Source organism: Panicum virgatum, chromosome 5K (assembly GCF_016808335.1).
Source record: "Panicum virgatum strain AP13 chromosome 5K, P.virgatum_v5, whole genome shotgun sequence".
Taxonomy (NCBI): Eukaryota; Viridiplantae; Streptophyta; class Magnoliopsida; order Poales; family Poaceae; genus Panicum; species Panicum virgatum.
The window spans coordinates 47660889-47673832 of NC_053140.1; the positions used below are offsets into that span (position 1 = coordinate 47660889).

Consider the following 12944-nt stretch of genomic DNA (forward strand, 5'->3'; position numbering starts at 1 on the left):
GCGATCCCTGGCGCTCGCCCCTCCCCCTCGGATCCCCTGCACTGCGCCCCCGCCCCCCGATCCCCTGCCCCTGCGCCGCGCCACCCGCACCCCGTCCCCTGTGCTGTGCCGGCCGGATCCACAACGCTGCGCCCCCGATCCGCAGTGCTTCGCGACGGCGAGCGGCGAGCGCCTCGCGGACTGGAGGAGCCACGAAGGGAGGAGGTGCACGGCGTCCGGAGGAGGGAGGCTGCCTGCAACCTCGACCCCTTGCAGGCTCGCACCGCCGCACGCCCGCACCGGCGTCAGGAAGGCGAAGGTCGCCCGCGCCCCGCAGGCCCGCTCCGCACGGCGACACGGCGCCCGACCGGCCGCACAGACTCGCTGGACAGGACTCCGCGACCTCGCCGGACGCAGGCCTCGCCAGTCGCTAGAAATCTAGAATGTTTTGTTGTTTGTTGTCTGTTGATGTTATTGCTGATTTGTAATACAAATTCGGGTTTCGGATTATCCGTCGTATTTTGTGTATCCGTGGGTTTTGGTTTTGAGTATTAATTTGCACGCACCTTTTTCTTTGTTTCGGAGCGGGGCACGTACTATTACCACTACGGACCACACCACCGGGCGGCCCGAATTGGAGTTCGGGTTGGGTTCGAATTTTAAGTTCGGATTTTAATTTTGAGTGCTCAATCACTCGAACTGAATCCGATCCGTTGCCACCCTCAGAGAAAGCCACTATTCAGACGAGTAGGGATGAAAACGGTCGGGAAAACCCTTTAATCATTCCCGCAACTATATTTTTTTGGAATACGAAATCGATATTACGGGATATCGGGAACGGAATAATTCGATCGGGAATAAGCCGGTTACGATTGGCAATCGAAAACTCAAAACGGAAACACCACCACATGTTACCATTTCAAACATTTAGCTCAACAAAATAGTTACAATCGGGCCGGACTAAAATATTTAGGAGCTTTGCTTGTTGGGTCTGAGAAGAAAACATAAACGTGATTCTTGACGGGAATTTCCCGTATTAATACGGGATCCGTGGAATCGGTCAGGAAAGTGCCTCACCTGAATTCGATCCCGCTCCTGTCCGTTTTCCCGTAACTTTTTCATGTTTTCGTTTTTTCCCGGAAATACGATATATGATCGGTATATACACGATACAGTGTCGGTCGGTACGGGATCTTCCCGTTCCTGCTTTCATCCCTACAGACGAGTTGAGTTCACTAGTTTTTTTTTCAAAGAAAAAGTTGAGTTCACTAGTTAGCGGGGATGCGCTGCAGTAGCCACGGAAATGGCGGTGTCTGAATTTCCAGACCCAGATCCGCTATCACCAAGCCGAATGGCTGGCCTAGTAAAACGAGCCCATGTTCAAACGAGCCCATGATGGCCTGTCACGACTTTTCTACGGCAGGCCCGTTACCCATCCAATAAATGGAGCAGAGTCAGAGACTCGACGAGGACGGCCCCCAGAGAGGCAGAGGCTGGCAGAGAAGTACCCTGGCGCCTGCCGCCTGGCCACCGGCACGGCAGTCCGCCCCGCGACACCGCCACCGGGCTCGCTGCCCAACCCCTCTTTCTTCCCGCCGGAAATCAATCTCTCTCCACCGGCCACCACCGCGATCCCCGAGCCGACCGTCCGCATCCAATGCTCGAAACCCTAGCGGCCGCCCCACGCCCTCACCGGCCACCGCAACCATAAGCCCCCCGATCCCCACCTCGCATGCTCGTCACCCCCTGCTCCTTCCTATCCATCGCGCGGAACACCGCCCGCCTCCGCTTTCTCCTCGCCGCTTCCGCTGCTCGCGCCGCCCGCCTCGCCATGTCGACCGCGCCGCAGGCGGCGGCGGCGGCTGTCTCCGTCGAGTACGCCAAGTCGGGCCGCTCCACCTGCAAGGGGTGCAGCGGGGCCATCGCCTCCGGGGCGCTCCGCCTCGGCGCCTCCACGCCCGACCCCCGCGGCTTCGACGCCACCAAGTGGTACCACGTCGCCTGCTTCCCCTCCGACGCGTCCCACCCGCTCGGCCCCGTCGAGAGCATCAATGGGTTCGACTCCATTAAGGTTCGCGCATTGGGTGGTCGGGTTCCGTGGCGTTTGTAATCTCGCTCTGCATATTTTTTTGGGCTAATGCGTGGCGTTTGGGGGCCGCAGGAAGCCGATCGAGAGGAATTGCATGAGCTAGTGAAGGTAATGCGTCCTTCAATTGTTGGAACGGCTCTCACGTTTCTGCTATAGACCCCAACTTTGTGACTTCTCCATGCTCAAGTTTGGGTAATGTAGAACAGTTTTAACAAAATTTACGGTTGCTAAATGAATTTTATGGTGAGTAAAGGAGTGCTGCAAGTATAATTATTTTCCCCCCCAAAGGAATGCTGTAAGTAGAATTGATTTTCCTTTAGAAAAGGAACTGCATCAGTAGAATTGATTTTTTAAGTGGTTTTGCTCTGCATTATTTTTCCACCCCCTGCCAGTGTGTTTGCACGATGATGTGATATAATTGGATAGGCATATGTAAAGTGTTGTGCATTATTGAAAATGAAAAAGATACCACAGCAAACTCTTGTCTCAGTGGTAGTATGGAGTTAATTGCTTTTGTTTGTTTGTTCTGGTTCGTGATTACTGAATCGCCATATATATGAAATGTGGATAGAAGAGATTAAAGAATTCGTAATAGATTTTAGTTGCTATATAAGGGATCTATAGTTGTTGGGATTTTTCTTTACAAACTCCCACAATCTACCCAATGATCAGGCACTAGGCAGGGCTCCTGCCTTTGCTTTTCATGTATTCTTTTCTCAAATAAAAAGGCTCCAATGATATTGAGAATCACTCATTTTCAGAATCGCGAGAGGGACCAGACTGCAGAACCAAGTCCAAAGAAAGCAAAGACTCAGATGCCGTCCCCTTCAGAGGGGGTGTCAGATAAGGCAAGTGTCTCTGTTGAGTATGCGAAGTCTGGCCGCTCTACATGTAAAGGCTGCAGTAAGAATATTGCCAAAGGCGCCCTCCGCCTTGGTGCCTCTTTTCATGATCCCCGCGGCTTTGAAAATACCAAGTGGTACCATGTTGCATGCTTCCCTACAGCATCATACCCTGTATTTCCTGTGGAGAATCTGAAGGGGTTTGATTCAATTGAGGTTTGTGCTTTTCTGTCGCAAGCTTTTGCATTTTGTTCTCACTATGGATACTTACTTTTTGATTTGGCGTGTATGTAGGATCATGATCGTGAGAAACTGCAGGAGTTAGTGGAGGTAACAATTAGTCAATCATACAGCTTATTTAAGTTAGGTGGCATTCTTACTTAGAAGTATGGTACTCAGTAGTTATTAGTTTCTGTAAATATTGGATAGATGCGAGTCCATTTTTTGCTACACATAAAAAGATGAAGGAAACTTTACATCGTTTCCTCAACTGAAACTCTTGGAGTTGTAAAATGCTGCAACTATTTCACAGTTCATTACAGATATCCTGTGCACTCAGTTACTATTTTCTGTGCCTTGTGATACAGAACAACTCAATATGTGCTTTTAGGAAGATTCACTGTGTTCATTTGCAGAATCACAAGAGCATAGGGGACTCTAATGAAGTTACTGAAAAGAATCCAGAAGAATTAAAGGTGAGTCAGTGAAACATGCACTTAACCCCGGCTAACCTTTGATAGTACCTATAAAGAAGGCACACAGAAAAGTCTGGTAAATGCAAACATAAAGGTCATGTCTACTTTCAAATCACTCTGCTTGTCCATCACAATATGTGCTAGGTGAGACAAAACCAGTTAAGAAAGTCAATAAATTGTTGGTGTTGTATAAGATATTGAAATTTCTATTGAAAATCTTGGCTTGATTTTCAGTTCAGTAATCAGAACAATTCCTTTACAGAATCGTGATAATAAGGTAGACAAGACAGTCAATCCATTGGATGAGCCTAGTCCAAAGAAAGTAAAGACTCACATGTCTTCATCCATGAAGGCGGTGTCTGAAAAGGCAAGTGTCTTGGTTGAGTACGCAAAGTCTGGTCGCTCCACCTGCAAGGGATGCAGTGAGAATATTGCCAAAGGCGCCCTCCGCCTCGGTGCTTCTGCTCATGATCCGCGCGGTTATGACAGCACCAAATGGTACCATGTTGCATGCTTCCCTACCTCATCATACCCAATATTTCCTGTGGAGAATCTTAAGGGGTTTGATTCTGTCAAGGTTGGTCCTTTGATATGTTTCAATCATTTTGAATTTAATTCTGCATATGGTGACTAATATATAGATTTTGGGTGCATGCAGAATAATGACCGTGAGAAGTTGCTGGAGTTGGGTGAGGTAAATAATCAGTCACTCATATAACTTTTATAAACTGGGTGGTATCCTTGCTATCAATTGCTGGGTATGTCTACTTTTAGTTGATGGTTCTATAGATATGGAAAAGGTTGGTGCTTTTGGTGAACAAAGGGAGAGGAAAAGAAAATTTTCATGCTGTTTGTTTAAACAGAATGATTGGAGTAATAAAATGATGCTTGCACTTAGCTGCCCGTTTAATTTATCCTAAATATATGATTTTTAGTTTGGGTGACTTCTGACTTGTTATCTTATGTTAGAGTTTTGTTTTGTTGTTTGCTAGTAATTCTCAGTTCTGTCCACTGATCATTTTGCAGAATTACAAGAGAGATGGCAATGCAGCTGATCAGTCGAGTGAGCCAAGCCTGAAGGAAGAAATGGTTGTCCTTTGAATCAACATGTGCATCTTGTAGTTGATTCCAGCACCAACACATTTTTGTGTGTGTGTGTTAATTTCAACTTGTCTATAACCATTCATTACTTGATTTTATTTAGGTTGACAGCACGAGGATCTCTAAAGAAGGTTCTGAAAATAATCTGGAAGAAGTAAAGGTGATTTTCTATGCTTCTGGACTCTACCTAAACCATTAATGGCACCTATAGAGGGAGCAAACACAAATAAATAAATAAGTAAAATTGTCGAGGGAAATGGCCAACTCTACTTTCATATGCATCCACTTGGCCATAACAACATTTATATCAGCTAAAGCTTTAATTCTATGTTTTCAGAAGTTGTCAAAGTGTAGTAACTCCAAATGTTGTTATAATAATTTGCTCCTGGACTGGACTCAGTCTCACACCAGAAAATTCACATTCACTAGACTGACCATTTTCATTTGTATTATTTGCATGTTTGCCATGTTTGATCCTTCAATTCAAATTTAAATCGTCTTAATGTCTTTTGCTTGTTCGATGTGAATTTTTGCGGAGAACTTGAACTTATAGTATAACCTACAGTCATCATACTTAGGCAAGTTAAGTATGATCATTTCATGAACATAGGTCGGAATCTTGGTATTTCTAGAAGATTATATTTGGCTACAAATTTAGATCCATGTTAATAGCACCCATCTTTCTTTGCTTAGTTGTAATTCGAATCCTAATAAAGTTCCTGGAGTTCATGTCATACATTAGAAAGCACAAACATCATTTAGGCTGTTCGCCAAATTTGACCTAAGCTAAATTGGATATCATTTTTTATATTTTTTTAGGCTACCCCAATTGTTAAATAGCCGCAGCTAGGATGTCGAGATAATGATTAGCTCTTTTAGAAATTGAAACATTAAAATTGTAGATCACCTATCTTTGTGCATGCCCACTAAAATGGGATTTGTACATGTTACACAGCACACACGTCTGAGTTTAGAAAAAAAAGTAGAGATTATTTACTAATTCAACTAGAGGGGTGAATATGGGTAGATGGTTTAGATTTTTCCATCACTTGGCAGCTGGAAGGCAGCTCAGCTCTCTTTATCTCTCTGCCTCTCTGCTGTATGCCAACTGATCAGAGGCATTTTGACATGCGTCTAGCGACGGGAGACCCCTCCGCTCAATAATAACATCTGAAATTTGCCACCCTTGTCACGCCATTGACTTTGAGTGATGACCCCACATGTCATTATGATATGAGTGGCAAGTTATGAAGCACCAATTTTAAGAATTGCAAATCTAAACCTTGTTAAAAAATTCAATCTTGTAATGAATAGGAAAACAACTGCCATCTTTTCCTTAAAAATATCATTGCAATGCTCAACACCTGATTACTTTTTTTTTATTTTGTCTCCTGACAGTTGTCTGCAGGGAACAATAGAATGCGCCCAGTGATATCCTTTTCAGTTTCTGATACCAATAAAGATTACAAGGTAGTTATATTATTCTTATCTAGTCCCACTTTTGGCTGCTTCTGCTAAGTGATTGGGCTCCTTATCATGCCATTTTTGGCTGCTTCTGCTAAGCTCATGGTTTACTGAATTGCTACATGTGTTCGTTCCTGCTGTTTGTGGACGTAGGGTGCTACACTTCCCGCTCATTGGAAGGCTTTTGAGACAGTTATCTTCCGTGAACAGGTTTCTTGATATTTATGTCATACAATATTTCTGGTTATAAGGTCTATCGGACTTTTCAAGCAATAACTTTCTTCCAATTGTATGTCCAGGAAGATGGCCTTCATGCTTCAGCTAAGATTGCTGCATTTGACTTTGATGGGTGCCTTGCCAAAACTTCTGTGAGGATGTAAGATATACAAGATTGTTTCATTTTAATGATATTCTAGATGCTTGTGCAGTGGACATTATTACCATTAATCAGTCTTCTTCAGTGGAGATGCGTTTTAATTGCCTTGCTAAATACAGTTTTAAATTATGATTGCAGTTCTACAAGTAGTGGTTAGAAGTTCTTCTAGGAGTTGGATATAATGGCATTCTGTTATGTTGAATGAACTAAAGCGGCATTCTCAGGGACGAATCCAGGAATGAGGAACATGGGGGGCTGGTGACCTTCTTCTACCTTGAGCTCCTCCCTTCATCAATGGTGCTAAAATTTTTAGGGGGGGGGGGGGGGGGGGGGGGGGGGGGGGATCCACGGTTTGCAAGGCTGTAGGGGGGGCTCCAGCACCCCTAGCCCCCCATGTAAATCCGCCACTGGGCATTCTTATCCTGTCATTTGTCTATAAGTTAGGACTTAGGACTACTGAGAACCAAGCAATAGCCTATTTTCTAGAGCCTCCAGTTGAGAGGCCACCCACCCAGGGTCGAACCCCAGCGCTTTAAGTCGCGGATCGTGTAACTACCTCTATTAAGGATTTTTTTTAGGAAGTGATGATAGGTAGATTCTTACGATTTTGGAGTTGATCAGGTTTTCTCTTTTATCACTTTGTAGCACTATGCCTTAAAAATATGCAAATATAGCGGAAACTTTCATGATCTTGAATTACATGCAAACCATACATTATGAATGAATTTTCACTGCTGTGAGTTGGTAGGGAAATCCTTAGGCATCCACGTATTGAGTTTGGAGAGTCTTGGTCAGTAGGAGATTTCAATTTTTCTTCATCTGCCAGCCTTTTGCCTTGGTGTCCTTGGCTAATTGGCGATATTATAGTTTACAAACGAAGGTATCAGCTATTATGATGATGTTTTGATGGCCTTGAGCATAATGATAAGAACCCACTTTTGGCGTATTGTTCTCCGAAGTTGACAAATTTACTACAAGTGGAATTTATGACTCACAATACATTCTATTCTGCGTGCTATTTCTTAATAATTTCTTGGTTAGTGATTTCCAACCTTCTGCAATTGCAGCATTGGTGCAGACAAGTGGTCTTTACAGTATAAATCAATTCCAAAAATATTGCAAAGTCTGTACAATGATGGTTACAAACTGGTTAGTTGCTTTCTTTTCACTACTTAGTTTAGTATTTCACTTCTTTTCTTATTCATTTTTTTATTTGCGTACTATTTTGTATCATGTAACATGCTCATACATGCATAACATCCGTCCATTAAAGTAAGGCGAATTTTGGTTAATGAAAGTGTTCCAAAATAGATTTTGGCCATTAGTTTCTCCTATAATTTACTGTAAATTGTTACAAAAATCAATATTATCTTAAAGCCACTTTGAATACAATCTAGTATGCATCTTCTATTTCTATACACTAAACATGCATATTATTTTAGTTACTAATCGTTTGTCAACATTTTCCTAGTCAAAATACACCTTGCATTGATGGATGGAGGTATAGCTTTGCTTTCAGTGCCATATCACCTTTTGGGGAATAATGTCAACTCTTTTTTGTCTACTGTTTAGGTCATATTCACCAATGAGTCGAACATTGATCGCTGGAAGAATAAGCGGCAGGAAGCTGTTGACTCCAAAGTTGGACGACTCGATAACTTTATTGAGTGTGTTAAAGTCCCTATGCAGGTATGCTTCTTTATCTGAAACCTGTCCAAAGTTGTGGCAAAACATAGTAGGTCCAGTATAATTAATTGGAATGTGGCTATAAACAGCAGTGGGCGTAGCACAAATCCTTGAGCACCAAAAGCACCGATGTTCCGTACCATCTGGGGGTTCTTGCTATGCTTTTTCTTTGGATTGGCCCAGCACCACCAACAAAAAAACACTGGTCCCGGATCCCAGTCTGAATTTGCTCAAATAGGGCTTGTCACTTGAAGTGTGTTTGCATTTCAGGTAGTTCTATGATTGATTAATTTGATTTGCACTCGCAGGTTTTCATTGCTTGTGGTTTAGGGCAAGGAAAAGGTACTCCAGATGATCCATACCGCAAACCAAATCCTGGAATGTGGTGGTTGATGGCTCAGCATTTCAATTCCGGAATTGAAATCGACATGGACAAGTAATCACTCTATTCTCAGACAATATTTCAGTTTTACATAACCATACTACCTTTAGCAAACTGTCACGAAATCACTCTTAATCATCAACTTTAAAGAAGTGGGCTTCAATTTGAATGAGACGTTTTAAGCATGGGCTGCATATTTTTTTGGGCTGGTACCACACACATCTGTCTCGCAAGCTTTACCTGTTTCTATTTGGTAATATGGAGTAATGGAGGTAGTTACAAACTTACAATGCAGTATAAGGGCTCACATCTTAGTGTGATTGCAGTTGCATGCGCATAAACTCAGGATGCATTATTCTGTATTGATGCAAAGCTATCCACAAACTCTTCTGAGATTTGCCATATTATTCAGATCTTTTTATGTTGGTGATGCTGCCGGGAGAGAAAAAGATCATAGCGATGCTGATATAAAATTTGCTGAGGTATGACAATCTGTCTGAATGAGCATTCAACAGAGCATTTTTTCCCCTTATTCTATTTAAAGAATTTGAAAGGCCCTTACTTGTCTTCCGGAGAAAAGATAGCAACCTTGTTCACAAGGCATTGAAAAACTAGTTAAAAGGAACAGATATTTTTCTGTACCATGCAGAACAGGAACTTTTAGATAACCATTTCCAGTTGAAATTACTTGGATGCTAGGCTGCTTTTAGTTAGTCTTATTCATTTGATACCTTTTTTTCATTACAGTATCATGTTTGGGATAATTAGGAGCCTTCAGTAGCTGACGTGTGATATGTCCTATTGTACAGGCCATCGGTTTGAAGTTTCACGTTCCTGAGGAATACTTCGGTCCCTAGGAGTTCTGAGGTGAGGTCGATTAGGGCAAGGTGGTTATGCTATGATTGTATGTAGTTTTTGGGTGTTGAGAATACTAAAGCTATCCTGATGTGGAAATCTGTATTTGGCTGTTTAAACAGTCTAATAATATCGCAGCTAATCTGATGTCGAGATGTAGTGCTAAACTGCTGAGGTAATGGCATAATGCAGCACTCGAGCCTTGAACGTTTAGGGGCTGATTGGTTCACATCTGCGCCGAGCCAGGCTCGCACGACACAGCCAGGCCGCGGTTGGCCAGGCCCAACGCGTGCACAGCTAGCATGTTTGGTTGATTGAGCCGGCGCAACCTGGTTGGAGGAGACGGCGATTGGTTGCATGGATGGGCTCATGTGGATGCAGTTTTTGTACATGCATGTGCTCTCGCTGCGCCCGCGTGAGCCAGGCCCGCCGGAAACGGCCGATTTCCACGTTTCCCTGGAGCCTGGCCGCGGTGCTGCTTTTGCATGCGATGGGCCTGGCCCGATGGCTAGTGCACCTAACCAAACTAGCGCTCGGTGCATGCGATGAGCCTGGTTCCGCTCCGTCCAGGCAACTAATCCCGCCCTTAGGTGCTGAGGCAATCAGGTCCTGGACTCCTGGTCTCAATCTGTAACGATCGACAATCAGTACTTCTGATGGCAATTCGATCACGCTCAGATCGATCTGTGGATCTATCATCTATCTTTTTTTTTTTTGACGAAAGTAGGCCGTACCCTTGCAGAATCAGCAACCACGCGCCTGCTTGTTGCCGAGCCCACGGTGCGAGCAGAGTAGGATGAACATTTGAGTTAAGAGGCCTACTTGCTACCTAAGACATTTAACGCGTCCAGGGGCCTTTTGCAAATAGTTAACTCAAAGATGTGCCTTTTGCAAGACTCCAGGACAAGCAAATAAGATGACTCAGAGATTAGCAAAACATGTATTACAGTCTGTTCCGATCATCTTTTGTGCGCCAAAATCAAGCTCACCCTGTAACTTGTAATGTGAAAGCAGCTACTCAGGCCCCACGGGAAGTTCTCCCTCACATCTGTCCAGCGGGTCGTGCATCCGGTCAGCAAGATTCTTTTGACCCCTCCCTTCGCTACAGTTGTGGCGGTCAGTGCTGACGTTAGCCAGGGCTTCGGCACGAAAGAACCTGCTGGCTTTTGACTCACACGTCGGCCCGGAAGACCCCGACTCGCCCCGTTTGCTCTCGCATTCGAATCCCAAACAATGAAACAAATATCTCATCTTTCAAAAAAAGGAGAGAAATATCTCCGTTTGGCCACTATCCTGGCCGTCGGTGCGCACGACAACCGCTCCAAACGGAATCTGAGCTACCCTACTGCGCGAGCGCGAGCGCGAGCGCGAGCGTCGTCCCCGTGTCGTTCCCCTTCCGCCTACATACGCTCCCACTCTACCTTTCCCTATCGTATCGTTAGTCGACGGCTGTCCATCCTTTGCTTCACCTTCCGGACAGGTATATTTTTTTTAAGAAACAATGGAGTGAGTGGAGCAAAATAGTAACTACTCTAGGCTTAATTTTTGGGTGTAAATTACTGTAGCACATTCGTTTGTATTTAGTAATTATTACCCGTTATGGGTTAATTAGACTCAAAAGATTCGTCTCGCAAATTATAGACAAATTGTGTAATTAGTTATTTTATTTAGCTACATTTAATACTTCATACATGCATTGAAACATTCGATGTAATGGAGAATTTTGTAAATTTTTGAAATTTTGGAGGCAACTAAACAAACCTAGCCGATTGTTTTCAGGAGCGAGCGAATGGCGCCATCATTTTCTAGGTATTAGAAATCTTGTCCTTTCCGTTAAGGGAGTTGGAAATTTAGCGAAGAGCACCTTAAAAACAAAAGTACTAATAGTTGATCAATAGTAGTCTCCTCTCAAGGTCTGGAAATAGTATTGCTCAAAAAAAAAGTCTGAGAGTAGTAGGTTGGGCCTTCCAAACCTTCTAATAGCAAGCTTAACCCTTCCATTTCCTTTTCTTTTAAAAAAATTCTATTCTATGTGCCAAACTCTGACGAGTCCATCTAATCTCCGTTTCCAACACACCACCCGTCCATAAAACCAACGCAGGGAGCTCAGGGGAGCGCGAGCGCGCGCGAGAGAGATTCAGCGGAGCCGCGGAGGTACATGGCGACCGAGATCGAGGCCTACTATGGCGTGCGGATGGAGAAGCCGCACCATGTGCGCGTCAGCGCCTGGGACAAGCGCAAGCTGACGGAGGAGCAGTTCAAGTACGCCTGCGCCGACGCGTTCGCGTCCATGGAGGTCGGCTGGAGGCTCTACACCGATGCGTGACGAGCTCGTCACGGAGCTGAGCTAGCTCGATCCATGTCGCCTGGTGCGGTATTTTGCGGCGTGGCATGTAGCTATACCGAGCAACCGAGCAGCTGTAGCATGAGGGGCGCGCGCTGCAACCACAACGCCGTGGCGCAGGCGGCGACGAGGCCACGACAGCTCTAGTCCTGCTCCTGCCGTCCTGCCGTTCTGGACCCCGACGCCGCTGTTGCTGTATGCGTCAGGCGTTAGCAATTGCAGAGAAATATAATTAAGCATACTCTTCTGTTGATGCCATTATGCAACTGCAATGCGTTTTTTTTCTTCTTTGGCGACGAAAATGCAATGCACTTTTTTGTACCCGTCAATGGATCATTCAAGGATTTGGAGTCTGAATCTCACTCTAGTGTTTCTTTATGTTAAAGAAATACACAAACTATCGAAAGCATTCTAGATTGGTCCAATATGTATCTAAATTTTTTCCAGAAATGTTGAAAAGATCACAGTTGTATTCAATCTCTTTGGTAAGCTGTAACAAATTTAGGTGCAAATTCTATCTGCTTTAGTTTTGCACCTAATTTTTTTTAAGAAAAATGCTAGGAGCAATGACCAGTCATGTAAGTAAATATTCATTTAGGCACTCGCGCTAACCACCCAGATGAAAAAGCCTGGGGATGTGTTTACCGAGACCCCACACGCGCACACACCACAGCCCCTGTCCCCTCCGGGGAAAATCCCCAGCTCGTGGTTACCGTTACCGACATGCTCATCTTTGAGCACTGGGAGGACGTGACAAGGTACACCTAAAATGGCGGACGGGACTTGTTTAGTTGTAAAATTCAAAATTCCGAATCTATCACGTCAAACAAAAATTTTATATGCATATAGTATTAAATCTAGACAAAATAATACATAGTTTGCTTATAAATTATATGACGAATCTAATAAGTCTAATTAGATCATGATTAGACACTAAATTGTTACAGTAATCATGCACTAATAATAAATTAATTAGACTTATTAAATTCATCTCGTAATTAGACTTATTAAATTCATCTCGTAGTTTACAGATGAGTTCTGTAATTAATTTTGTAATTAATCTATATTGAGTACGTCAAATGTGAAAAGATTTCATTTCAAAAACTTTACACACCGCAACTAAACGAGGGC

At 44.0% G+C, this 12944-nt stretch overlaps 1 protein-coding gene across 2 annotated transcripts; it reads left to right on the plus strand.

Moving 5' to 3' along the window:
• The first annotated feature begins 1448 nt into the window (after positions 1 to 1448).
• LOC120707954 (polynucleotide 3'-phosphatase ZDP-like) lies at positions 1449 to 9673 on the plus strand. 2 transcript variants are annotated; one of them, XM_039993013.1, is made up of 17 exons: positions 1450 to 2050; positions 2141 to 2176; positions 2830 to 3126; positions 3205 to 3240; positions 3546 to 3605; positions 3868 to 4182; positions 4264 to 4299; positions 4632 to 4694; positions 4810 to 4866; positions 6105 to 6176; positions 6324 to 6380; positions 6470 to 6546; positions 7614 to 7695; positions 8119 to 8235; positions 8541 to 8668; positions 9027 to 9096; positions 9424 to 9673. In XM_039993013.1, the coding sequence occupies exons 1-17, from the start codon at positions 1712 to 1714 to the stop codon at positions 9469 to 9471; spliced, it is 1890 nt and encodes a 629-aa protein (XP_039848947.1). In that variant the 5' UTR covers positions 1450 to 1711; the 3' UTR covers positions 9472 to 9673. The 2 variants fall into 2 exon arrangements, with proteins under 2 accessions (XP_039848948.1, XP_039848947.1); XM_039993014.1 differs by lacking the exons at positions 8541 to 8668; positions 9027 to 9096; positions 9424 to 9673 and adding an exon at positions 8322 to 8479 and having other exon boundaries at positions 1449 to 2050.
• Positions 9674 to 12944: the final 3271 nt, after the last annotated feature.

Bases quoted from the DNA above. Each gene is read 5' to 3' on its own strand.
- LOC120707954 (XM_039993013.1), top strand. From the start codon at position 1,712: ATGCTCGTCACCCCCTGCTCCTTCCTATCCATCGCGCGGAACACCGCC. The intron at 4,695-4,809 runs GTTGTCCTTTGA...GATTTTATTTAG, and splicing joins CAAGCCTGAAGGAAGAAATG to GTTGACAGCACGAGGATCTC. The intron at 8,669-9,026 runs GTAATCACTCTA...CATATTATTCAG, and splicing joins ATTGAAATCGACATGGACAA to ATCTTTTTATGTTGGTGATG.